The 25,768-nt window shown below is 62.3% G+C and overlaps 2 protein-coding genes across 3 annotated transcripts; both read right to left on the bottom strand.

The window, feature by feature from the left end:
- Positions 1-825: 825 nt before the first annotated feature.
- On the bottom strand, positions 826-4,954 carry TGIF2 (TGFB induced factor homeobox 2). The gene is made up of 2 exons (XM_054392140.1): positions 4,745-4,954; positions 826-1,401 (listed from the first exon to the last, which is right to left on the bottom strand). Exons 1-2 carry the CDS (start codon positions 4,946-4,948, stop codon positions 826-828), a joined length of 780 nt encoding a protein of 259 aa, XP_054248115.1. The 5' UTR covers positions 4,949-4,954.
- Positions 4,955-11,981: 7,027 nt separating this feature from the next.
- On the bottom strand, positions 11,982-23,789 carry MYL9 (myosin light chain 9). Of its 2 annotated transcripts, XM_054391984.1 has the most exons (5): positions 23,760-23,789; positions 22,464-22,537; positions 15,682-15,885; positions 14,277-14,438; positions 11,982-13,471 (listed from the first exon to the last, which is right to left on the bottom strand). In XM_054391984.1, exons 3-5 carry the CDS (start codon positions 15,863-15,865, stop codon positions 13,299-13,301), a joined length of 519 nt encoding a protein of 172 aa, XP_054247959.1. In that variant the 5' UTR covers positions 15,866-15,885; positions 22,464-22,537; positions 23,760-23,789; the 3' UTR covers positions 11,982-13,298. The 2 variants fall into 2 exon arrangements, with proteins under 2 accessions (XP_054247959.1, XP_054247960.1); XM_054391985.1 differs by lacking the exons at positions 22,464-22,537; positions 23,760-23,789 and adding an exon at positions 17,638-17,647 and having other exon boundaries at positions 15,682-15,873.
- Between the last annotated feature and the right edge of the window lie 1,979 nt (positions 23,790-25,768).

Here is a 25,768-nt window from a genome sequence, read left to right as displayed (position 1 = left end):
TTAGAGAAGGAAAAAAAAAACCAAAATCAAAAAAACAAAACCAAAACAAACCCAAATCATCATATAATAAAATCACAATTCAAGGGAAAAGGTCTCAACAACAAAAAAAAGCCCAAATTGCTAAAGAGCACCATGGAGATCTCTACTGGCAGCATCTCTTACACCTCAGAGCACAGAGGAGGGTCCCACATTTGCTGGGCTAAAACAAAAAGACAATGCCCCAGAGTTCAGGTTTCCAGTTCTTGTGTCCTTTGCCCTTCCATGGGCAAGCCACAGTTCCTGGCCAGCACCAGGCACCAAACAGGCCCTCCACAAACACAGGGGGAGAAAAGGGAGGGCAAAGGGGCAGGGGAGAGAGAGATCCGAGAGGAAAAGCTTTTCACCCCCAGTCCTTAGCACAGACACCAGCTGCAGACCCAAGCTCAGCTCTCTCTCCCTGCAGGGCCCTTGGTGCCAGGGGGTTGAAAAAGGACTCAGCAGGTTTTGCAAGGGCAGCTCCACGGCACAGGGAGAGGGCAGTGGAGCTGCCAAGGGCTTCCCACAAGGGCCAGACTGCAGTGGGCACGTCCTGCCCTGCCCCCGGGACACCTCAGTGGCAAGAGGACGGAGGGGTGGGCACAGCCCTTCCCCTCCCCTGGCGCCTGCCAGAGCCGGAGGTGCACCCCGGAGAGCAGGGGCACCCCGGAGGGCAGGGGCACCCCGGAGGGCAGGGGCACCCCGCGAGGTGAGCCGCTCGGGGGGTGCCGGCGGGCAGGGGGCATGAGGCTGGCAGGGTCAGGCACCCCCCCGAGAAAGGGCAGGCTGCGGGGCCCGGCCCGGGGGCGGTTATTTGGCGGCGGAGGCGGCGGGGGGCTGGGCACGGGTGCCGAGGGGCAGCTGCCCGCCGCGGCGCTGCGACTCCAGCTCCGCCGCCCGCTGCAGGGCCACCTCCACCAGCAGCTGGAAGCCGCTGAAGTCGTCGCCGCAGAGCTCGGGGGGCGTAGGGGGCGGCGTGTTGAAGAGTCCGCTGGTGGGGCTGGCGGCCTCGGCCCGCGCCAGCAGCGCCGCCGTGCCGCCCGGGGCGCCGCGGGGGGCAGGCTCCGGCTCCGCCGGCCGCGGCCCGGGAGGCTGCTCCCAGTCGGGGCCGCCCTGGGCGCTCACCAGCAGGCCGCTGCCCAGCGCCCGCACCGGGTGGCACAGTACCTGCGGGCACACGGACATCGACAGCACCTTGGAGGCCCCGGCGGCCGGCACGGGAGGCACCACCAGCACCCCGGAGCCGGCGGCGGTGCCCCGCGGCAGCACCACGTCCCCGGCCTTGCCCCCGCGGCGGGAGATGGTGAACTGGTTGGGGTCCTTCCCGTCCTTGCGCAGCATGTCGGGCAGCAGCCGCCGGCGGGCGTTGATGAACCAGTTGCAGATCTGGGGGGAGAGAGCAGCAGCTGCCCTCAGCCCGGGATGCCCCCAGCCCGGGATGCACCACGGGCACGGCACTGCCTGGGGGGCACCGGCCTCAGGCCAAGCCAGCAGAAGCCCCCTGGACCCAGCGAGCAGTTTCTGCACACCACAGCTATCCCGCCTCCCCTCCCCCACCCCAAGTCCCACACCTCCTTCCCGTGGGGCTCCAGGGAGGCAGAGTGCTCCTGGCAAGGGGCTGCCCAGCCACCCACGGAAACCCCAGCACCAGCTGCTTCCTGCCTGGTACTACCGACCCGGGGTGGCCCCTTCCTCCCTGTGCACCTGCCCCAGCTGCTTGCAGCCCAATGCTCATGCCCCGCCATGCCAGCCCCGTGGTACCACCCCAGCATGCTGAGCAAACACAGCTGGGGCAGAGCTGCCCCATGGGCCACAGCAAGGCTGCACAGAGCTACCAGAGCTGCCAGGCACCGCATAGAGCCAGCTCACAGCCCAGCTGCCTCCAGCAGGTGCCGAGGTTGGGGATTCTCCCTTCTGCAGGCAGCCCACACCAGAGACTGGTGTGCCCAGCCACACTTCACACACCAGTGCAGTGCCAGCTCACTGCCACCCTGCATCTGGAGCAGACAGACAGCAGGAGAGCAGCAGGGATGGAGAACCCTGAAGCCATCAGCTCCCAGAGCTGCAGCCCCCATCTCTAGCAGGGCAGCAGGGAGGGCAGCATCACAGCCACACCTTCCTGTGCCTCCTGCCAGGCAGGGAGGTCACAGCCAGCTTGGAAGGGTTCCAAACATCCACACAGCCACGAGGCACAGCTCTGCAGCTGCACCTCTGCAGCCCCTTCAGAAACACCGTGGCCATGCACTCAGCCTCGGCCATGGCCTGTTCCAGCATCCTGATGTGCAGTGCTACACCCAAAGGCTTCCTCCTAGTTCCAAGAGAATAAATCGGGGAGGGGGCTGCAGGGGTGGGGAAGTGACTTGACCTTTTCTCAATCAACGGCTAGGGATAGAGATTTCCCCTGGGCAAAGCAAACTCACCACAACTTCAATGGCAGCAAGATCTCAGCTGGCCTTTTTTTGTCTTTGAGACAATATTTGGCATTTAGCACTCTCCAACACATCTCTCACCCCTTCCTCCTCTCCAAACACCCTTCCCTGCAAGCCTTGGCAGGGTCCCCTCGAGGTGATCTGCCACCAACTGCTGCAAGCCCAGCCAGGGGCCTGGGCTGCCAACAAGAAGCCCAAACAACTCCACAGCACTGAGGAGTCCCCTAAGTGCTGCCAGTGCCCCCTGCACCGTGGGGTGCCACAGGGCATCACCCACCCAGGGAGCTGGCATGTGCCCAGCCAGGGAGCAAGCAGGCTGCTGGCAACCCAGCCTTGGTCAGCCACCACCAGCACACAGGGGACTGTCACTCTGGGCAGCATCTGTCCCCAGCAATGCCATGAGCAGCATCTCCTCTGCAGGGATGCCCTCACAGGAGGGCACAGGCCTGCAAACCTGCCCCTACCTGGGCAGCCTCACCAGCAGCTGGCACCACTCTGTTACCTGGCAGGCAAGGCGCACAGGTAGCTTCCCAGACTCCCTGCAGAGCTAGGCTTGCTGACTCGAGCCCTGGCTGCCAGCGCCTAGCTCCAGCGCCCCAGGCTGCTGGACTGGGCAGGGGGAGGCACAAACAAACTGGGATGTGTTCAGCCAGCGGCTGTGGCAGAGGCCTGTGCCAAGGAGGCTCCTGTGAGGGTCTGGTCACTACTGCTGGACCCAGCCCCACAGCCTTGCCATGGGGTGCCCCACACCTGCACCCCAAGAGATGGAGCAGCCTCGATGGCATCCTGTTGTGTCACCTCAGACTGACAGAAACCCCAGTAGCACCTCTGGGAAATGCCACCCTGCTGGGACCTCCTGCCCAGGGCTGACAGGGCCAGCTCCCCAGCAGGCACAAGCTGGCTGCAGGGGGTCCCAGGGAGTTGACAATGGCCAGTACGTGGCAAGGCCACATCTTGACACAAGCCCACGTGCCTGCCAGCACCCTCCTGGGCCCCAAAGAGCTCAGGGTATGGGCAGCTGAGCACATGCCAGTCCCACAGCCACAAGCCCTGGGGTAAACCCTCACGTGCCAGGCACCACTGTGCTAACCCTGGTCCAGGACAAGCTTGGGCTCCCACAGTCCCAACCCCAGTGCTGCTCCCCCCAGCACTCTGACTCAAGCCCTCCCAGGGCTGCCAGCCTGCCTTGGGAGCAGCTGCCTGGACACAGATCTGTTGCTCAGCCAGCACTGGAAGAAAGACTTTCAAATGAAAAAGGCTTTGCCCTGCTGGCCAGCAAGAGGAGACCAGACAGGCACTGCCCACACACTGCTGTCTGGCCCTGGCTGGGACAGCTGGCCAGGACCATGCCAAGCCGCAGGGAAAGGAGCCAGAAGTGCAGGGGAAGCCCCAAGGAAAGGAGCTCAGCTGAAAACCCACTGGTCCTTGCCTGCTCCCTGCACACAAGAGCTGCTTCTCACCCCCTCATGCCCCCTGGAGCCAGAGAACAGAGCAGGGCTCCCACTGATCCACCACCCTGCCAGGCTGGGAGGGAGGGACTTGGGCCTTGGCCACACAGGTTCCCCTTGCATGGAGGCCTTGGCATGAATCAAAGGAACAGGCAGCAGCAGGCAGGTTCTCCCTATGCCACACCAACAGCAGGCAGGGTGAAAGCTAAGGCTGGAAGGAAAAGCTCTGCTTGACCCCACTGCTGGCCAGTGCTCCTGGCTGGACACCCAACACAACCCCCTGAGGAGAACAGCAGCAGCCCCCTCCTCCTGCACAGGAGCCCTCAGCTGTGCTGCACTCCCTTTCATGCCACTGGTGGAACTGGGGACAGGTGGACTTAGTGCTTCTAATGGTCAACCTGGGATCAAAGCCCAGCCCAGTGCAGCCTCCGTCCTAAGATGGTTGTCCGCTGCCCAGAGCTGCATGCAGCGGGGGTCAGCCCTGGCCCATTTGCTGGGGTGTGCCCAGGGAAACAGGATAAAGCAGCACCCCCCTGAAACCCTCCCACCTCTGGCAGGTTTTACTAACACCAGGAAATGGCCTAGTTTGTCCCTGTCCCTCCAACTTCTGGCCAGCCACAAAACTCTGCTCCAGCAGTGCCACAGAACCAGTCCCCGGGGCTCCTAAAAGAAGGAGCCCACACACAGGTGGCTTTGTGTCCCTGACGTTCCCTGCCCTGCCCCCTCGCTGCCCTTCCGAGGCAAGCGGTTCCAGGGTGCCAACCCTCGGGGATCTCCAGCGGGGTTCTCCCGAGCCGGCCCACGCCAGGCACTGTGGCAGAGGAGGAGGCGGCGGCATCGCCGGACTCGTACCTGCAGCACGGAGAGGCTGGTCTGCCCCGAGAGGCTGAGCTTCTCCTGCTCCGAGGGGTAGGCATTGAAGCGGTGCTCGTACAGCCAGTCCCGCAGGATCTTCACGGACTCCTTCGGGAGGTTGCCCCTTCTCTTCCTTTTGCTGGCCTGCGAGGGATCTGGCGATGTGGCGCTGTCGTCCTCCCCGAAGTCGCTATCCGACATGGTGGAGCTGCCCACGGACCTCTCCTGGCTGAAGCCTGGCAAGGTGTAAACCACAGCGCAGGCATCAGGCGGTGTCCCGGCCCGGGGGGGCAGAGGGGGGCAGGAGCCGGGATGCGCCACAACACCCCCCCAGCACCATCACCCACCGCTCGGACGTGGGGGGCGGCTTTCCGCTCCTCGCCCCGCCGGGGACACCCCAGGGGCAGAGGGCCCCCGGGGCAGGAGAAGCTGCAGGCAGCGGCGGGGACAGCAGCCCGCACCCAGCCCCCGCAGCGCGGCGGAGCCTGTCCCCGCTGAGCCCGGAGAGCTCGGGGCTGGGAGGGACTAGAAAAATCAACCGGAGGGCAGGAGTTAAAAGAAATCTCGGCAGAAGGTAGAGGCCGGGCGGCCGGAGTTGTCCGGGAAGCAGGCACCACGCGGGGACATTGTGCGGCGGGGGTCGCTTCCCCGCGCTGCTGTCACGGGCCGGGGGCTCTGCTCGGCGCTGCGGGCCAGGCCCCGCCGCCCCTCGGGCCGCAACAGGTAGCGCGGGCCCCTGCCCGCCGCCGACACAAAGCCGGGGAAGCGGCGAGCCCCGGCCCGCCCCCCAACCCCCCTGCACGCCGTCCGGGGAGGCGAAGGAGAAAGAAAGAAGCTGGGAAGTGTCCGACGGCCCCCGCTGCCCGCCCCCCACCGGCGGCACGGACCGGCCCCGGTCCCGCCGCCACCGCCAGCAAAGTTGGGAACGCGGAGGAACGGGCAGAGGCCCCCCGCCGAGCGCCCCCCCAGCCACTCCGCAAACTTTTCCCGGCGGGGGCGGCCCCGGCCCGGCCCGGCCCGGCCAGCACAAAGGCGGCGGCGCCGCGCTCGGCTCGGCGCTGCCCGGCCCGGCCCTGCCCTGCCGCCGCCAGCCGGGACTCCATGTTTGCCGTTCGCCCCGGCTGCGCTCTTACCCCCGGGCCGCCGCCGCCTCAGCCCTTGCATGGGCCGCGCCGGGGTCGCTCCGCCGCCGCTCCGGGGCCGGGGGTGCGGCGGGACCCTCCCGCGGCGGCGGGGCGGACGGCCGAGGAGCAGCGAAAAGTTTTGGGTGGGCGGCGGTGACAGATGCCGAGACAGAGTTCCCTTTGTTCCCGAGGAGGCAGGAACTCAGCCGGACCCCCCGCCCCCGGCCCCGGCCCGCCCGCCCCCGGCTGTCACCGCCGCGGCACCGGGCAGCGGGGCACCCGAGCCCCCGCCCCGCCGAGCGCGGGGCCGGTACCTGCCGGCGGAGGCACCCCGGGCTCTGCCCCCGCGCCCCGGGAGGGAGCACCCGGCCCCGCGGGCTGCAGAAACGCCCTAACACCCCCTGCGCGGAGCTGGCACCGGCACCCACCCGAGGACACAGAGGAACTCCCACGCAGGGATCCCCCAAAAGGCACCACAGAAGCTCCTTCACCATGACCATGCTTTAAGGCTGAGTCCTGTAACCGAGCACCAGGGGGGTGCTGGTGTCTGCGGGCAGGGAACAGGCACTGGCTGCTGCTGGGGCAAGTGTGGGTGACAGCCCCAGGGACCTCAGGCTGCCCTGAGGCACCACTGGGGCTGGGTTTGGTGGCTCTTTGACTTCCTAAACGGGAATCTGGAAGCCCAGGGAAACTGGAAGCCCAGCATCTCGCCACTCCCGTGAATGTGGGAAGTGTTTCCAAGCAAGGATGATGATCGAGTGGGCAGCAGGTAGAACCTCTGCTGCATCCATTGCCAACGAGCCAGGGAAGATCTCTGGAGGCTTTATTGAACTCCCTGCACCTCTCCACTGCAACAGCAGAGCCCAAAAGCCTTTTTAAAGGTCTTACCTTTCAGAGCCCAGATCTCTCCACCTACACTAAGCACTCTGCTGGTCCAGGATGTGGCTCCCCCAGCATCTCCCCACCATGTGCTCCATGTCCTTCTGTGGTGTGCTGCTGGGTCACACCTTCACCCTCTGCCAGGTGCTCAGGGCAGGCAAGTGGGCAGCACCAAGCCCAGAAGGGGATGTGCCCATCATGTCCACCCTGGCATGGTACCCTCCATCGCTGGGAACCACAGAGAGCAGTTGCTGTGGGCAGTGGTGGGCAGTAGTGCCCCATTCCGTGGGTCAGGCACCCTCTGGGCTGCATGAGCGATGCAGTGAGAACTGCAAACTGATCCCCTCAAGCTCCTGCGATGGAGAAGGTGCTGCCACAGGGTAGCCAAGATGACCCTGTCCAGCAGCCAGCTCAGAGAGGTGCCAGCAGAGAGGCATCTCTTGGGGGTATCTCCTTTGGGATGCTCATCCCCTCTCCTGGATCCATGCCCTGGATGAGTTCCTGTGTGACCTGCTCTAGGTGATCCTGCTCTGGCAGAGGGGTTGGACTGGATGATCTCTCAAGGTCCCTTCCAGCCATTCTGTGATTCTGCTGGGGATATCTGTGCCAAGCCAAGCAGGAGCACTCCTGTGTGCATGCCCCATGGGAGCCATGTGCTCATGGGGTCCAGCAGCCCCCAGGCTCAGCAGGTCCTGCTCTGCCTTTCTCCACCCAGAGCTTGTTTGCAGCAGGGGGTGGATGGCAGCGTGGCACTCAGTTTCTGCTCAGGTGTTAAGAAGGACTGCAGAGCCCTTTTGTGATGTGGCTTTGGTCTGTGCAGAGCAGATTGCATGGCACAACAAAGGGGCACACAGCAAAACCCACACCTAAGGAGAATTCCTTACAGCATTTGTTCAGTGGCTGCTGAAGCTCCAGTGGGAGCTGTGCCCCTACACCAGTGCATGGTGCATGCCCAGCCCCTCTCACACTGGTCTTGCCTGCACACCAGCAAGGGTGGATTCATCCTGCCCACTCTGCTCCCTGCCTGGCATCCAGCCTGCAGTGGATGATGCTGCAGGGCTTCCTGAGCTGTTCCCCAGGGCCTGTGTCAGCCCCTGTGCCCAGGCAGGGCTGTCCTCCCTACAGGCTGCTTTCGCTCCTACCTAGGCTATCTCCTTTTATTCTTCTGCCTAACTGAGGCAACCAGGAAATGGTCTCCCGGGGCTGCGCCAGGAGCCCTCCTGCACTCCCCGGGCTGCAGTTCCAGGTATTGTGGAGGCAGCTTTGGAAAAACTCCACCGGCTGCCTGAGTGCAGCACCTGGAGAGTCTAAACCCAAGGGCAGCCCCAGCCTGGAGCCGAGGCCAGGCAGCTCCCAGCCGAGGGGGGATTAGGAAACTGGTGGGGCAAGGGGCCAGGCAGGGGCTTGGGGCATCTCCAGGGCTGCTTTTGCTAACGGCTTGTCCAGGCTGAGTCCCCAGCAGCGCTGCCAAGTCTGGCCAGGGCCATTGACATGACAATGCCACTAAACTCCAGCAATCTGAAAAACAATCAGCCAGCAAGAGCCCAAGGGGCACGCTGGAAACCCTGGGGGAGCCTCCCAGGGCACTGACCCATCCCAGGCTGAGCTCTCCCCACCCTCTGATACTTAATCAGGATTTTTGGCAAGGAAAATTGGATTTCATAGAATCCTAGAATGGGTTGGGTTGGAAGGGGCCTTCAAGATCATCCAGTTCCAGCCCCCTGCCATGGGCAGGGACACCTCCCACCAGCACAGCTTGCTCAAGGCCTCATCCAGCCTGGCCCTGAACACCTCCAGGAAGGGCACAGCCACAGCCTCCCTGGGCAACCTGTGCCAGTCTCTCCCCACCCTCACTCTCACGAATTTCTTCCTCCTCTCCACTCTCAATCTCCCCTCTCCCAGCTCAAAGCCATTCTCCCTCATCCTGCCACTCCCAGCCCTTCTCACAAGTCCCTCCCCATCTCTCCTGGAGCCCTTCAGGTACTGGAAGGCTGCTCTGAGGTCTCCCTGGAGACTTCTCCAGGGGTTCTCCAGCCCTGTGATCATCTTTGTGTGCCCCCTGTGTGGTGGCTGTGCCAGCTGTTGGCTTTGGTCCCCAGCACTGCAGGTCTGCTCCCTGGAGCAGTGCCAGGCTGGGATTCCCCCAGCACTGGTCCTGGGCACACTCCTACCAGGGCTTCTTACTGCTTCATAGCCTGCATGGCATGGCTGGAGCCACTTAGGGGGGGAACCATAGCTGGGTTCATCTCTACCCTTGTCAGGAAGGGAGTGGGAGCCTTGGGTGTTGTGCTCCTTCACCTCCTGCAGCAGAGCTCAGCCAGGGGATCCACCACTGTGATTGATAGTGCCAGAGAGGGCCAGTGTGTGCCAGCTGGGCACTGCCACAGCCCCCCAGGGCAGGGCTCAGCCCATGGCAGCTGGAGCAGGATCTGCTTCACCACCTCCAGCAGCACAGCCCCACACTGCTGTGGCCTCTCTATCTCCTGCTGCCCCTTCCCGTGGGGCAGCTCAGCTCAGCTGTTCCTCCTGCTCTTCCCAGAGCCAGCAGGGCAGAGCAGAGCCTCTCTCAGCTGGCACTGCCCTTGGCCTTTGCTGTTCTGTTGTTCCTGTGACACTGGGCATGGAAGGAGGAGCTGTGGTGCTCTGGGGATATCAGCATGGAGCTCACAGCACTGGAGGAAACCTCTCTTGGTTGGGATTTGGAGGCAGCCTCCTTGACCAGGCAAAGGAGGGAATAATTCCCATGGGGGGAGCAGAGACGAGGAGCTGCCCCCCAGAGCAAGGAGCAAGGGCTGAATAAAAGGGCCAACAGGAACCTCATGAAGCTCAGTGAGGAGAAGTGCCAAGTCCTGCCCCTGGGGAGGCACAACTGCCCCAGGCACCAAGATGTGCTGGGGGCCACCCAGCTGGAAAGCCAAAGCTTGACAGAAAGGGCCCTGGGGGATACCACCCTGCCCAGAGCCAGCAATGAACCCTTGCAGCAGAGAAGGTAAATGGTGTCCAGGGCTGCATCAGGGGCTGGAGGGAGGTGATCCTTCCTCTGCTCTGCACTGGAGAGGCCACCCCTGGGGTGAGGCCAGCAAAGGGCCATGAAGGTGATGAAGGGACTGGACCCTCTCTGCTGGGAGAGCTTGGAGCAGAGCAGGGCCAGGAGACCTCATCAGTGGGGAGGGTGCAGAGAGCATGGAGCCAGGCTCTCAGTGGTGCCCAGGGACAGGAGCAGAGGCCATGGGCACAAAGTGACAGGCAGCAGGGTCCCTCTGAACATCAGCAAACACTCTTCCAAGTGAGAAGCTCACAAGGGTGGGCACTGTCTTCACTTGGTGTCCCCCTGCCCAGGCAAATGCTTCTGAAATTAAATATCTAAGGGGGGTTGGTGGTTTGATACCTTTGCAATGGCTGAGTCAGGTCAGGTCAAGATGCTGGGCACCATTCCTGTGGTGCAGCCCAGAATGTGGCTGTGTCTGGGCTGCAGGGGCACACTGCTGGCTCACAGCCAGTCTGTCACTCCCCAGTACCCCCAGGCCCTTCTCCACAGGGCTGCTCTCAACCCATCCAGTCCCCAGCCTGGCCTGGTACTGAGGTCTGCCTCAACCCAGCTGTGGGACCTTGCACTTGGCCTTCATGAGGGTCACATATGGGTCCTAACAGTCTGGGGGGGTTGATGGTTGTCCCTCTGTGGGTGAGGTGGTTGACCAAAGGGGATGAAGTGTTCTGGGGAATGCAGCTGGCAGCACAGAACTGCCACACCTGCTTGAGTTGGTGGCACCAGGGCACCTCAGAGCATCAGCTGCTGGACAGTGGGAGCTGCTGTGATCAGAAAGGCTGCACTGCTGCAAGAGCTGGGGGCAACAGCTGGGCAAAACCAGGGAAAGGGCTCAGCACCGGGGCTGGGAATGAATAACAGGCACAGGAAGGGCTCTGAGCAGGGCTGGGCAAACTGGCAGCTGCCTCGGGGTGCTTCTCCCTGTGGCTAGGAGCAGGTGCTGGAAGAGTGTGAGGCCAGAGCCTGGTCACAGCCCCCCCTGAGCCAGCTGGGGCTCCTGCGTGCCCATGGTGCCCATGTGCAGCCTGGGGAGGGATGGGAAGCAGCACCATGCCCACACTGCCAGCCTGCTCCCATGGCTCCTTGCCAGACTTCTTCAGCCTGCCTGGGGCCTCCCCAGGTGGGGGCTGCCAAACCTCCCAGTTGCCCTTCTCAGGATGCTGCCAGTCTGGGGCTGGTTTTAGCTCCAGGTGGCCGAGGAAGGCTCTGGGCAGTGGCTGAGCAGTGGCTCTCTTCTAATCTCCTTTCTTTTCCCAGGAATTCCTACCATGTGATTCTCTTTTTTTTTTTTTTTTCTCTTGACTTTGGCAGTCTCTGGGCTCTGACCTTTCCTGGGGCTGTCTCAGGGTGCCTGGAGCCTGTTTCCCACCCATGAAGTCAGGGCTGATCTTCTCTCTGTGCTTTGCTTCCCATCAGCCCACCTCTGACTGCACTTCCACTGCTGGGCTTCCCCCCTAGCCAGAAAACTTCCTGATCCAGTTGCCAAGAGCTCCAGGAGCTGGGTGAGGCAGGATCCCCTCCTGCAAGGAAATCCTTTGCCCACATGCCCCCCAGTGCCCACTAACACAGCTCCTCTGCTTTGCTGGCATCATGGCTGAGGGTTGCCCTCTCCTGAGAGCCCTGCAGTGTCATCAGGGCTGTGCTGGGGAAGGAGGCAGCTCAGCCACAGCAGCTTTGGCAGCTGCCTGAGACACTGCCTCTGAAAGCCCTGGCAGCTCTCTGCTGCAGCTCATCAGTGCCCACAGCTGCTGGTGGCCAGCCCCCAAGTTCAGTCCTGGGCTGCTCACACAAGCTGATCTTTGGGATCTGATCTGGATGCAGCTGCCTCCAGAAAACAGTTTGTCTACAAGTGAGGCAGAGACCTAGCAGAAGCTGGAGGCCCTTTCCCACCCCACCATCCGCACATCCACCCCACTGTGACCTCTGTGAGATGTTCCTTTCAGGCTGCACCCCGATGAAGGGAGTTTTTGAAAGCACCTTGCCCCCCAGCAGCAACTGTGCTCAGGAACTGCAGTCAGACCTGGAGGCTTTTCCCTGAGAGCACAGAAAATTAGGTGGGGAGCTTGGGATCTGCAAGCCTGGAGGTGGGCTGGCCTGGGGCTCCTGCAGGGCATGAGTCATGATCCAGGGGAGCACCCCAAAGGAACAGGAGTTCAGCCTTTCATGGCTCTGCATCCTTGGTAATTTAGTTCATCCTTCCTTGTGTTGGTGCTGCCTAGGAAATAAAAGCACTGAGAAGCAAGGAGGAGATTCCCAGCCATAGGTCATCTCCCTGGTGAGAGATCTGGCAGGTCTCTGAGCATGGAGGAGGCTGCTGACCACTCTGATCCCAGCAGCACAAGGGAAGAGGCTGCTGACCACTCTGATCCCTGCAGCACAAGGGAGGAGGCTGCTGACCACTCTGATCCCAGCAGCACAGAGTTCCTGCAGAGCCTGTCCAAGACTCCCCAGTGCACTGGGAGCACCTCCAGCAAGCACTGTGCCCTCATCAGCTTCCAGGGGTTTGGCATTACTTTTTCCCCCCTTTAGCTAACCTCAGGAAATTGATCCCTTGAGGGCAGGGAGAGGAGCTGATGGCAGCAGCACCTTTGCAGTTACTTTGCAAGGCAGGGGCCTCCCACACTCCCACACCCTTGGCAGGGTGGTGGTCAGTAACCAAACCAAGGGGACAACCTCCTTCTCTGTCCCCACCCCTGCCCTCTCAGAGTGATGCAAAAGGGCAGCTGAGCCCCTGGAACCCCGCATCAGCTGTGGCTGTGGCTGGCACCTTCCCAAGTGTCTCTTAGCCTATCCCAACGTGGAGGTTGAGCAGAGCGACCCTCATCCCACCAGCCAAGGTGAAAAATGGTGCTCAGGCTGCTTTTATGTGGGTTGGGAGTGAACTGGCTTCAAAACCAGGCTGCCCTGCTGGGAGGGGCCCCATCTGGTCCTGGCAGGGAGCTGGGGAGGTGTGGTGCCCAAACCCAGCAGGCTGGCAGCGTGGCACAGCACGGGGCTGGGAGGCAGCCACAGACAGCACAGCTCCAGATCACACCTGCCAGGCTTTATGCACTCCTCTGCTTCTCCAGGCCCTCACATCACACCCCCTAAAGCCAGGAGACAGCCAGGGAGAGGGTAGAAAAGTGGGGGTCCTCTGAGGAAGGAAGGGAGTGCAGGAGGAGGGGACAGATCCTTTCTCTGTGCTGTGGCCATCAGGTGGGGACTGCTCAGGTCTGAGCCAGCACTGCCCTGGGATGCTCACCTTGGCCCCAGGGTCCAGCAGCAGCACAGTGGCTTCAAGGGTGACAATGGCTGCTAGGCTAGGCTGCTAGGCCAGGCTGGTGGTCCCAGTGGGGTGAGGGGAGGTCTGGGGCTGATGGATGTGCACTTGGTGACAGGAGTGTGACCCTATGTGGGGTGCTGCTCCTGGGAAGTGTTTGACTGGGGGGGAGCCTGCTGTGGGGGCAGAGGGGCAGGGGGCAGCAGGCAGGGGGCAGCAGGCAGGGGCAGGCTCTGTCAGGCTCTAATCGTCCTTGTCCTTGGCGCCGTGCTTCAGGATGCGAGTGAACTCCACATAGTTGAAGTTGCCCTTCTTGTCGATGGGAGCCTCCCTGTACATCTCATCCACCTCCTCGTCCGTGAACCTGTCCCCCATGGTGGTCAGCAGCTCCCGCAGGTGGTCCTCGTGTATGAAGCCTGTGGGGACAGCAGCAGGGGGTGGCATTAGCAGGGGACACGGAGGGAGGGCTGAGTGGCAGGACCAGAAAGGCAAGGGCAGCCTGGGCTGCATCCAAAGCAGTGTGCTCAGAGATGGAGAGAGAGGATCCTGTCCCTCTGCTCCGCTCTGGGGAGACATCACCTGGAGCACTGCATCGAGCTCTGGAGCCCTCAACACAGGAAGGACATGGACATGATGGAGAGGGGCCAGAGGAAGCCACAGAAATGCTCAGGGGGTTGGAACAGCCCTGCTATGAGGATAGGCTGAGGGAGCTGGGGGTGTTCAGCCTGGAGAAGAGAAGGCTCCAGGGAGACCTTAGAGCAGCTTCCAGTACCTCAAGGAGGATACAAGAAGGCTGCAGAGGGACTGCTCCCAAAGGCCTGCAGGGACAGGACCAGGGGCAATGGCTTCAAACTAGAGCAGAGCAGATTGAGATTGGATGTGAGGAACAAGTTCTGCACCAGGAGGGTGGTGGAACACTGCAACAGGTTGCCCAGGGAGGTGGTTGAGGCTCCATCCCTGGAGCTGTTCAAGGTGAGGCTGGACAGGGCTCTGGGCAACCTGATCCAGGGGAGGATGTCCCTGCTGAGTGCAGGGGGTTGGACTGGATGAGCTTTGGAGGTCCCTTCCAGCCCAGAGCACTTTGTGATTCTATGACTCTATGACCTCCCCAACCTCTCCCAAGGACAGCCCTGCCCAGCTCTTCCGCTCTAGGGCTGCCTGGGTGCTGTGCCCGAAGCGGTGATGCCAGGCAGGGTGCCAGGGGCGTGGGGCTGCCCATACCTGAGGCCTCCTCATCGAAGCAGGCGAAGGCATTGCGGATGACGTCCTCCGGGTCGGTGCCATTCAGCTTCTCCCCAAACATGGTGAGGAACATGGTGAAGTTGATGGGCCCTGGCGCCTCGCTCATCATGCCCTCCAGGTACTCATCCGTGGGGTTCTTCCCTGCCAGACACAGGCAGAGGTGTGGGTGCCAGCCCCTGTGCCCCCGGCCCAGCGCCCGTGCCCCCAGCCGGCTGCTTGGGGTGACTTTGCCTGGTGGTGGTCACCCCCCACCAGCCTGGGAAGGGGCTTCACAGTGCCTGGTGCTGCCCCCTCAGCACCTTTCCCATGCTCTAGTCTGGGCAGGAGGCCACCTGGAAGGAAGCTGTGCCAGGCTCAGCCTCGAGGGAGATGCAGGAATACATCTGGGGGTTACCAGGAACTGCCCCCACAGCCTTGCCCCCTTCCCCTTGCAGCTGGCAGCCAGCACCACCCGAGGCAAGGTGCAGCAATGTCCCCACTCCAGCCTCATGCTGCTGCTGTCCCCAGCACTGCTCTACGGTGGATGTCCCAGGGAGGGTTTAACCTCTGCTGAGGTCCTCCTGCCCTGGTGACCAGCCCCTCTCTGCTGCCAGGGCTGCAGCTCATGGGAGGAAGGAGATCTCTCCCATGGCCAGGCAGGACCTCCAGAACAGGTTTGGCTGCCAGGTCAATCATTGACAGAGCTCCCAAAGGGCTGTGGAGGTACCACCGGGAGCAGGGGGTGGGCATCATGGCCTGCAGGGAAGGGCAGGCTCTGGCTGGGGGGAGACCTGCAAGGCTCAACTGGCCAAGGTGTTCTGTCAGGGTAGGGACAAGCCTCTGCTGTCACCCAGAGGTGACAAACCCCTGAGGGCTTTGTGCCACAGGGCACGACCCCAGGAAGTGTTCTGGGGTGAGACTGCTCAAACACTCCCTGGCTGCAGCTGCTGGGTGCTCCCCAGTGCCAGGGCTCTCTTCTAGTGAGCATGGCTATGAGAGCAGCACACCAAGCTGCTGCCCTCCACAAACACATCCTCTAGAGTGCCAGCAGAGGACTCTGCCCCCAGATTCTGCAGCCACTGTCAGCTGGCACAAGGCCAGGATGCCCCAAGGGCAGCCCCCAGAGATGTCTCAGCGCTTAGCCGGGCAGCAGCTCTGCCCCTGCTGCTGGGGAGGGGGCAGGAGGGAGCAGGAGGGCAGGAGGAGCAGGAGGGGCATGGAGGGCAGGAGGGAGCAGGAGGGCAGGAGGGAGCAGGAGGGCAGGAGGAGCAGGAGGGGCATGGAGGGCAGGAGGGGGCAGGAGGGCAGGAGGGAGCAGGAGGGCAGGAGGAGCAGGAGGGGCAGGAGGGCAGAGGGGCAGGAGGGCAGGAGGAGCAGGAGGGGCAGGAGGGCAGGGTGCCCTCACCCAGGGAGGCCAGCATGTCGTGCAGGTCCTCCTTGTCGATGAAGCCATCCCTGTTCTGGTCGATCATGTTGAAGGCCTCCTTGAACTCCTGGATCTGCGACTGGTCGAACATGGCGAAGACGTTGGAGGTGGCGCGCTGCGGGCGCTTCTTGGTGGTCTTGGCCTTGGCACGCTTGCTGGACATGCTGGCAGCTGGGGGGGTGCCTGGGGGCAGGGCAGGAGTGTCAGCGGGGCTGGGGAGGGCAGAGCCCCAGGAACGGCGCAGAGGCGAGGCCTGGCAGGCGCTGGCACTGTGCCATGGCCTCCCTGGCTGCCACCCAGCTTGGCAGCAGTGAGGCAAGGTGGTGGCAGGGGCAGACATGGGCACAAGGGAGGACCAGGCTGCAGTGAGTCCCCTGGGCAGTCGCAAGAGCAGGCAGCACTGTCTGGCACCCTTGCCCAAGGCTGTGCCCATGGCTGCACTCGGGGCTCTCCCCACACCCCAAACCTGCCCCCTTGCAGCCCAGGCACAGGGACAGATGCCAGGCCTGGCACTGAGCATCCCCCTACTGCCCTCAGTCCCCGGGGTGCCCATGGGGACAAGTGCCTTGGTGTTATGGGCAGAGTTTAGCAGTGCCCCCTCATCAGGCTTCCCCTCCTGCTCTGGCAGGGCTCAGCCAGCCCTCCCCAGCCCAGCTGCCAGGCACTGGCTCTCCCTGGCATCCTCCCTTTCACTGGACAACAGCAGACCCCAGCCAGTCCTGGGAGGTGGACTGGGCACAGCACCCAGCACCAGGGGTTATCTGCTCGGGCACATTCCTCACATACCACTGCCTCCCTTCCCCCTCCCTCCCTTCTCCCTCCCTCCCTCCCTCCTTCTCTCCCTCCCTCCCTCCCTCCCTTCATCCATCCATCCATCCATCCATCCATCCATCCATCCATCCATCCATCCATCCCACCTCGCTCCTGCTGCTCCAGCTGGGCCAAAGGCCACTGGGTGCCCACTGCAGTGCCCAGCTGTGCCCTGCACTCTGCTCAGGAAGGGCCCCAGAGTGGAGGGAAGAAGGTGCAGAGGATGTCAGGGGGCTGCAGAAGGACCAAGCAGCGCTGGAACTGTGGGTGCTGAGCACTGGTGCTGCTGTTACAGGTAACAAACAGCCCCAAGGGCAGAGACGGGGCAGCAGTGGGAGGGACAGACCCTTGGGGACACAGCTGAGGCCGTGGGTGTCCCGTGAGGAATGGCAAAGGGACCATGGGGACACCAAACAGCACCAAGACAGGTCCATGGCAGGAAAACCTCAGAGTCAAAGGGGAGACCTCACAGCTCTGCACAGCTCCCTGAGGGGAGGCTGCAGTGAGCTGGGGTTGGGCTCTTCTCCCTAGGATCAGGGAACAGAAGGAGAGGCAATGGCCTGAAATTGTGCCAGGGGAGGGTTAGGTTGGAGAGGAGGAAAAATTTCTTTGCTGCAAGAGTGGTCAGGGAATGGCACAGGCTGCCCAGGGAGGTGGTGGAGTCCCCATCCCTGGCATGGCCATGGCACCTGGGGCCACGGTTTGGTGGCCATGGTGGGGTTGGGCTGATGTTGGACTGGATGACCTTGGAGTCATCCTCAAAGAGTTCTGTGATTCCATGATCCTATGATCACTGTTCAAATGAACATGGAAGCACACAGGGCTGGCAGCACCTGCCCCAGGAGCTGGGGGTGATGGTTGGAGTGGATGATCTCAGAGGGCTTTGCCAACCAAACAACTCTCTGATTCCATGCCAGCGGAGACCAGCCTGGCAGAGGGGTGGTGTCAGCTGTCAGCTCAGCACAGCCTTGTGAGAAAGCCTGGGCAGAGGTCAGCCCAAGGCAGAGATGCTGCTTAGAGTCCTCATGTTCCTACCACAGCCATTGCCCCCCAGCCCTGTGCCTCAGCTTCCCCACCCAGCTCAGCATCTGGCCTGGGGGCAGTGCTCAGCTCAGGGACTATGGCTGAGGTCCATGGGGGAGGGACAGGGCATTGCCACCAGTGCTGTGCTGTGTGCCCTCTGGGCAGCAGGGCTGCCTGGGCTCCTGCTTCTCTGGCAGGGGACAGGGAGCAGCTAAGGAGCTTCATGCTGCATGAAGCACCCCACAAGGGTGACAGCAGCTGTGCCTGGCTGCTCTGCCCTGCCTCTGCTGCCCCAGGACCTGCTTTCCAGCTGATGCACCCCAGAGGACCTCAGGGCCTTGGGGACATCCCTCCCAGCATGACTCCAGAGCTGGCACAGGCTAGGGCAGAGCAAACAGCCTTCTCCTGCACCCACACAGCTCCTGCCAGCCCTCCCCAGACCATGCCTGTTTCCCACAAGATCCATCTGGCTGGCAGAGCCCTCCAAGCTCATCCAGTCCAACCCTCCACCCAGCACTGCAGGCTCAGCACCAAACCATGGCCCTAAGCACCAGGGCCAAAGCTGCTGGAACACCCCCAGGGATGGGGACTCCAGCACTGCCCTGGGCAGCCTGGGCCAATGTCTGAGAGCCCTTCCAGGGCAGAAATATTTCCTCAGCTCCAGCCTGAGCCTCCCCTGGGAAGCTTGGAACCATTGCCTCTGCTGCTGTCACTTTCCTCTCCTCCTGTCCCTCTTTTCAAAGGGCTGCAGAGGTTCTCACTCCCCATGCCAGGCTGCTCTGGAAAGATATCCCCAGGGCTGCAGTCAGTGCCAAATCCCAGCCACAGTGTCAGTGCCAGCAGTGCTGCCCTGACACCCACTCCCATCCCACTGCAGGAGCACTGTACCACACCAGAGAGCCTGGTAGCACCCTCAGTCCAGCCTGGACCCTTTATCTGCAGAGGACATGCTCCATGCCCCCAGGAGACAGTGTCCCCTTAGCCCCAGGGGCTGCAGGCACTGGGATGGAAACTGCACTGCACTTAGCTCCCTTGCTTGCACTACTCTGAGCTGCCCTGGCCAGTACCCAGCACCTAACAGCAGTCATCACATCACTCCCCCATCCCCTACATAGAATCACAGAATTGTCAGGGTTGGAAGGGACCTCAAGGCTCACCCAGCTCCAACCCCCTGCCATGGGCAGGGACACCTCACACCACAGCAGGTTGCTCACAGCCACATCCAGCCTGGCTGCAAAAACCTCCAGGGAGGAGGCTTCCACCACCTCCCTGGGCAACCTCTGCCAGGCTCTCACCACCCTCATGGGAAACAACTTCTTCCTCACATCCAATCTGAATCTCCCCACTTCTAATTTTTCTCCATCCCCCCAGTCCTATCCCTACCCCACACCCTCAAAAGTCCCTCCCCAGCTTTCTTGGAGCCCCCTTCAGATCCTGGAAGGCCACAAGAAGGTCTCCTGGGAGCCTTCTCCTCTCCAGACTGCACAACCCCAACTCTCTCAGGCTGTCTCCAGAGCAGAGCAGCTCCAGCCCTCTGCTCCTCCTCATGGCCCTTCTCTGGACACCTTCCAGCACCTCCAGATCCTTCCTGGAACAGAGGCTCCAGAACTGGACCCAGAGCTCCAGGTGTGGTCTCAGCAGAGTGGAGCAGAGGGGGAGAATCCCCTCCCTGGCCCTGCTGGCCACACTTCTCCTGCTGCAGCCCAGGCTCTGCTTGGCTCTCTGGGCTGCAAGTGCTCACTGCTGGCTCCTGCTCAGCTTCTCCTCCCCCAGCACCCCCAAGTCCCTTCCTAGTGCCCACCAGCAAAGAGCTTTTTCAGCAGCCAGCTGAGGAGAGCAGCAGTACTGGAGAGCCCTGCTGGGTGGGCAGGAGACCTCAACCCTTCACTGCCCAGCTCTTGCTTCCCCCAGCACTGCTGCCCTAGAGAGTTTCTCTCAACAGGACAGCCTCCTCCTGCCTGTGCACTGCCAGCCCCCTCTGTGCCCTGCCAGTCCCCACTGTGCACTGCCAGCCCCCCCTGTGCCCTGCCAGCCCCTCCGTGCCCTGCCAGCTCCCCCTGTGCCCTGCCAGCCCCCCCTGTGCCCTGCCAGCTCCCCCTGTGCCCTGCCAGCCCCCACTGTGCCCTGCCAGCCCCCCATGTGCCCTGCCAGCCCCTCTGTGCCCTGCCAGCCCCCCCTGTGCCCTGCCAGCTCCCCCTGTGCCCTGCCAGCCCCCCCTGTGCCCTGCCAGCTCCCCCTGTGCACTGCCAGCCCCCAACCACTCCCCTGGCAGCACAAGTGAACACCACAGCTCCATTGTGCCAGGGCAGAAGGAGCAAGGAAAGCTCTGCTGCTGGCCCAGGGCACTGGGCCCAGCTCTCCAAACACAGTGCATCATTAACAGGGTAATTAGGAGATGGCTTAGAGAAACAAGCAGGAGTTTTGCTCTCAGCACAGGAATTAATATCATACAAACATTTAGCCTGCCCTGGTGGGCAGCAGCAGCACCCTCTCCAGAGAGATGTTTCTCCTTGAGGGCATTAAGGTCGATGTTGGCAGCACAGGGGGTTGCAGTGTGATCCAAAACATGCCCTGGAAAGGTGCTCAGTGCCCAGGGCCAGCTTGGCCTGGTCATCCCCTAATCATTTGATTTCTGCTGTTAGCAGACCTCCCTGGGCTGGCTGGGACTTGGGAAGAGACTCTCTGGGGTCAGTGTGGGGGAAAGTGCCTCCTGCATGAGACAGAAGTCATCTGCAGAGGCCTGAGCCATGCTCTGCCTGAGGGCTCACCAGCCACAGCCCCCTGGGCTTTGAGCCCCTCCTGCTCTCTGGGATTCCCAACATCCCAATGCTCAGAGTGTTTTAGGGAATTCCTGGCCATGGTGCCCTGCATACTGGGGTGGATGTGGCTGAGCCAGCTGGTACAGCCTTGGCAAAAAGGAGCCCCACAGAGACTGTTCCTGCTCCTGCCATCCCTGCTGCAAGGCTGTCCCAGTGCAGCTCCAGCCCAGGAGCTGCTGATCTCAGGCAGGCTGGCACTGGAGTGAGACCCCAACCAGCCTGGCATGAAAGCCACTGTCCTGACCACCACACTCAGCCCATCCCCTGCCCTCCTCCCCTCATCCTTCTGCTGAGATGACCTCCCTGCCTCCTGCACCACCTCCCCTGAGAGTCAGGCTGGGGAGGCACAATGCTGGCTTTAAAGTTCCTAAGTATGTACAGAAAATAGTTGAGTTTTGAAGAGAAAGAGCAAAGGCTCAACAGCTCTCAGGAAAAGAAACCATCATGACCCTCTTGGGAAAACCCAAATGAGCAGCTTGGTCCTGGAGCTGCCTCCTGACCGTGCTGAGGAGGCTGGGCTAGGCCAGAGGGGCACTGCAGTGCTGCCAGGGCAGGCAGCCCTGTCCCAGTCCTATCTGCTGCCTGCTTCCACCCTTCCCTACCCTGCAGCCTCCCCTGTGCTGCTGCAGCCTGCTGAGAAGTGGAACAGCAGGGAGCTGCTGCTGAGCCCACGAGCTGGGGGCTGCTGGCAGGACTGGCTGGCATGAAGGGAGGGTGCCTAGGTGGGGAGGGACAGGACAGGTCCCCCTGTGATGGCAGCAGCCTGTGCCCAGGCTCTGGGGTGTTCCTCTGCATTCAGAAGCTTCAATCACCTGGGATATGCTGCTAAGGGTTTCCCAAGGCTGTGCCTCCTTCAACACTGGCAGAGGCTACCTCCCAAAGTGCTGGTGAGGCCCTGGCACCTCATGGAGCTGCCCTGCAGGCTCCAGGCAGGGATCACCTCCTGCTCACAGCTCTTCTCCACCTCATGGAGCTGCCCTGGCACTGAGGTGCAGATGATCTGTAGAGCCTGGGCTGTCACAGAGGCCACCCCTGCAGCCTGAGCCATGGCCCCTGGGAGGGTCTGTGCTTACAGCTGCCCCTTGGCTCTTCCCAACTTGAGGTGCCAGAGCCAGCAGCACAGCTGAGTTACCCACAGGCAAGCACTGGCCCTGCACAGCTCCACACTGCAGCACTGCAGGAGGTCCCAGTCCAGCACAGGCAGCAGTTCCCAGCCCTTCTCCCCAGGGGAGCACAAGGGGCAGCCTGGGTGATGCCTTGCAGCATCTTTCAATCCATAAAACTTTCCAGGCTCTTCTCCCAGCACCAGAACTACCCAGCAGAGGACATGCCACCCCAGCAGGACACGGGTTGCTGTACAATGAGGAACTCATCTTCCCTGCCTAATCTGTTTGGAAAGCTTCCCTCTCCTCCAGCACAGCCTTCCTCAGGATGCCCTTGGGGTGTAGCATTGCCCAGCTCCATCCCTGCTGCCGAGGGCTGCAGGTGCCAGGGGAGCCTCACTGCTGGCCAGGGGCATTGGGAGCTGCAAGAGGAGCCCCTGTGCCACTCGGCAGTGCAGGAATGGAGGCAGGATGCCATGAGAGATGGATATGGGAAAGGGAGTTTGGAGGCAAGGGGAAAGCACAACCTGAGCCCCTAGAGCAGCCACAGCCACCAGCACTGAAGCCAGCAGGGCTCATGTGCAGGAGGGAAAGAGCAGAGCAGCTTCAGGGAGCCAGAGGGGAGAGTGCAGCAACCCCCCCGAGGGAGACTTCATCCCAGCCCTCCCTCGGCTCTCCCCACACCCCGGGGACTCTGCCAGGCCCATGCCCAGCTGTGGGGCTTGGCTGTAAGTCTGGCAGAGAGTCCCTGGGGTAGTTTAAAGGGACAAGGAGCTCACCGTGCCCATGTGGCACATGCAAACCCTTCCCAAGTGCAGCTTCTGGGGGCAGCAGGAGACGACCATGAATGTGCATCATCACCACGCAGAGGACCCAGCACCCTTCTGCTGCCTGCAGAGGCTGGGACACAGGACCAGGAGGCAGAAGGGCTTCACGGCCTCAGGCCACCTGCGTGCCGCGCCCTGGCCCAAGTTTGGTATCTCCCCAGGAGAAGGAAGGGGCTCACCTCGGACGGGGAATCTGGAGGCAGTGCCTCAAAGGGGGAGGTGTCCTCAAACTCCTCCTACAGCCACACAGAGCCTGCCAGTGAGGAGAGGGGAAAAAAAATCAAGCGACTGAAGAAACCAAACCATCTTTGGTCAGCAGCAGAGGTTGTTGACACTTGGGGATGTTCCACTCCAAAGAATGCTGCTTCGGTGCCACTTTCTCCTATACGTTCCTGTTTTAAAGCCTGCCTGGCTTTTATCACAGTCCCAACAAGAGCACCTCAAGTTTTCAGGGTCTAAGCTAAAGCAAACACAGCATTCCTCTGTTTAAGGCTGAGGGAAATGAGCTAACTTAAGATTTTTCTGTCTTACAACAGTTTGGGGTTTTTTTGCCTCAGTTTGGGGGTTTTTTTGCCTCAGTTTGGGGGTTTTTTGCTCCCAGGTCACTGGGGAGATCTCTGGAGCATTCTCCATGCATCTGGAGATTGGCTCTGGACATCAGCAAAAAAACTTTGCGGGGGGAAAGCAAAAATGTTCCAGCCAGGAGCAGCTGCCACAGAGCAGGAGGTGGGTGACGGGCCGGGCAGCAGGACCTGCTCCAGCAGCGCTGCCCACACCTGGGAAGCCGGGAGACCCCCGCTCCAGGTCCCGGTACCGTTACCGAGAGCTCTGATCCAAAGTGATTCTCGCCTCCCCTGGCCGGGACATCCCCGTCGGGCCCCGCGAGATGCCCACCGCACCCGCCCGCGGGGGGAGCGGCCTGCTGAGGATGCACCGGGACCCCTCCTTGCCGCTGCCGAGGGCTGACTCCAGCACTGGCTCCAGCACCGCAGAGCGGGGGCTGCTTCTCCCGCTGCCCCCGGGACAGTCACCCCCTTTCGTGCTGCCGCTGCACCTCCGGGATGCCCCGGGTTCATCCCGTCCCGTCGGGGCTGCCCGGCTCCATCCATCCCACCCCACCGCGTTTGCCCAGCTCTCTCCCTCCTGGTCCCTCCGGTCCCGCCGGGGCTGCCCCGCTCCCTCCTGCCCTGATCCCTGCTGCTCCGCTCCCTGCTGTCCCGCTCCCACTTGCCTCACTCCTTGCTGCCCCATTCCCTCCTGTCCCATTCCCTCCTGTCCCGCTCCCTCCTGCCGCACTCCCTCCTGCCCCGCTCCTTTCTGCCCCGCTCCCTCCTGCCGTACTCCCTGATGTCCCATTCCTTCCTGCCCCATTCCCTCCCGCCCCGCTCCCTCCTGCCGTGCCGGCCGTTCCCCGTGGCCGCTCGGCTGCTGCCCTGTCCGGCGCCGTGGGGAGCGTGGGTCCGGTCCCTCCTCACCTGGAGCTGCGGGAGCTACGGCTGCCGGCGCTGCTCGGAGCTGCTCTGCGGGACCCGGCCCGCGGCGCGGCCCCAGGGGAGGGCGGGCAGCGGGGGCCCGGGGCGGTGCCGCCCGCCCCGGCTCGGCCCATACAAGGCAGAAGAATGCGGCGGGGCCGGGGTCGCGGGGCCGGGGCGGCGGGACGGAGGTGCCGGCCTTATATAGATGAAAGGGGGTCGGGAGTCGACCCACTCGTGTCCGCTTTCCCGCGGGGAGATGCGCGGCTCGGGGTGGTGCCCAGGGCGCTGGGAACGGGCACTGGGAACGGGCACTGGGAACGGGCAGGACCCGATGTCGCCGTGGGCATCCCTGTGCCTGGTGCCACAGCCCCCTGTGGAGCCATGGGTGGCCGTAGGTGACCCCGGGCAGGGGTCCACGCGTGGGTGGCTCACCCTGGGGCTGCCTATAGCAGGTTGCCCCAAGGCTGTTTGAGAGCCTCTGTTAATGGCCCAGTGACACCATGCTGCAGAGGGGCCAGAAGGACCATCCAGGCAGCACTGAGCCTGCCTCTGCCCCGGGCTGCCAGCACCCAGAGGGATGCTGCCAAACATCAAAGGTCCCCTAAAAAGTGGCCTCGAGTGGAGAACAAAGGGGACCTGACCCACTTCTGAGCTGGAGCCTGGATGGGGAGCTCCTACCCGGCACCAGAGGCAGGACTGGACTTGGTCCTGGAGCACCTCTCCAGGCCGCAGGTCTTGCTCATGTTTCCTTCCCATAAGCAAGCCTGAGCCACATCCCAGTCCTGTGGGCACCAAACGGAGCCCCTGGTCCTGTGGGCTGCTCCTCAGGAGGGTGATGTCCCCCAGCAGACACCATCTCAGGGAGGATTTATCTTTGTTTTGCAGGACCAAACAATTCTGGGGCCAGAGCTCAGTCTACAGAGGAGCAGGTGAGTGGGAGAGGAAGACATGAGGAATGTTTCTGAGAGGGCTTCACCCAGCCCTAAAGCAGGTAGCCAGAGCCGGGCTGCTCCATGGGCAGCTCCAGCAGCTCCAGCACTGCCCATGGAGAGGTGGAGCTGAAGCATGAGAACCATACCCTGCTGCCACCCCTGGGCACTTCCCATGGTGGCAGAGCCATGCGGAGGGGCCAGCATCGAGCACGCAGGCACAGGGGCAGGCTCACAGCAACACAGTGAAGAGCAGAGATGAGCAGAGACACAATTTAACCTTCAGCTGCCTTGCTCCTGCAGGGCATCACCACCACCAACTGTTAAAAGTCAACACACCCAATACAAACACAGCAGTCCTCCAGCAGCCTGGCCAGACCCTGCCTGGGGCATGGATTTGTTCCTGATGGCTCAGACCAGTGACCCACTCTGCCCACAGCCTACCAGACTAGGGACATCCTTAACCATGATCTGGTGCTGCCTGGATGATCTGTGCCAAGGCTCCAGGGAGCCATGGGCATCATTTGGCCTTGGCTGGAGGCAGGTGTCCTGCCTGCACCCCCTCCAGAGGAGAGGCTGTGCTGGGAGGGGAACCAGGCTCTGGCCAAAGATGGAGATGGGGTTGGAAACACTGTCAGAGCAGAGGTGAGCCAAGAAGAGCACAGAGCCTTTGCTATGTCCCATGGCCAGGAGCTACCCAGGAGGTTTGCCTTTTAGATAAAAATGTAAGAAAACAAAAGAACAAATCCCAGGGCTCAGCCCAAGCTGCCACCCTGTGGCTGCTCCCAGGTTGCTCTGTGCTGGAGGAAAGGCCTGGCCCCACCACTGTCACCAATCCTGGCTAACTGGGGAGGTCCCAGCTGACTGGGGGCCAGCAAATGTGACAGCATCTGCAGGAAGGGCTGGAAGGACGATCCAGGGAGCTACAGGCCTGACAGTCTGAGCTGGGTGCCAGGGAAGGTGACGGAGCAGGGCACCCTGAGTGCCATCAGACAGCACACACAAGACAAGCAGCAGATCATGGCCAGGCAGCAGGGGGTTGTGCAAGGCATCTCTTGCCTGCCTGGTCTGATCTACAGC

This window comes from Indicator indicator, chromosome 24 (genome assembly GCF_027791375.1).
Source record: "Indicator indicator isolate 239-I01 chromosome 24, UM_Iind_1.1, whole genome shotgun sequence".
NCBI classification, from domain to species: domain Eukaryota; kingdom Metazoa; phylum Chordata; class Aves; order Piciformes; family Indicatoridae; genus Indicator; species Indicator indicator.
Note: the sequence above shows the minus strand (reverse complement) of the source record. Positions and strands in the feature narration are given on the sequence as shown.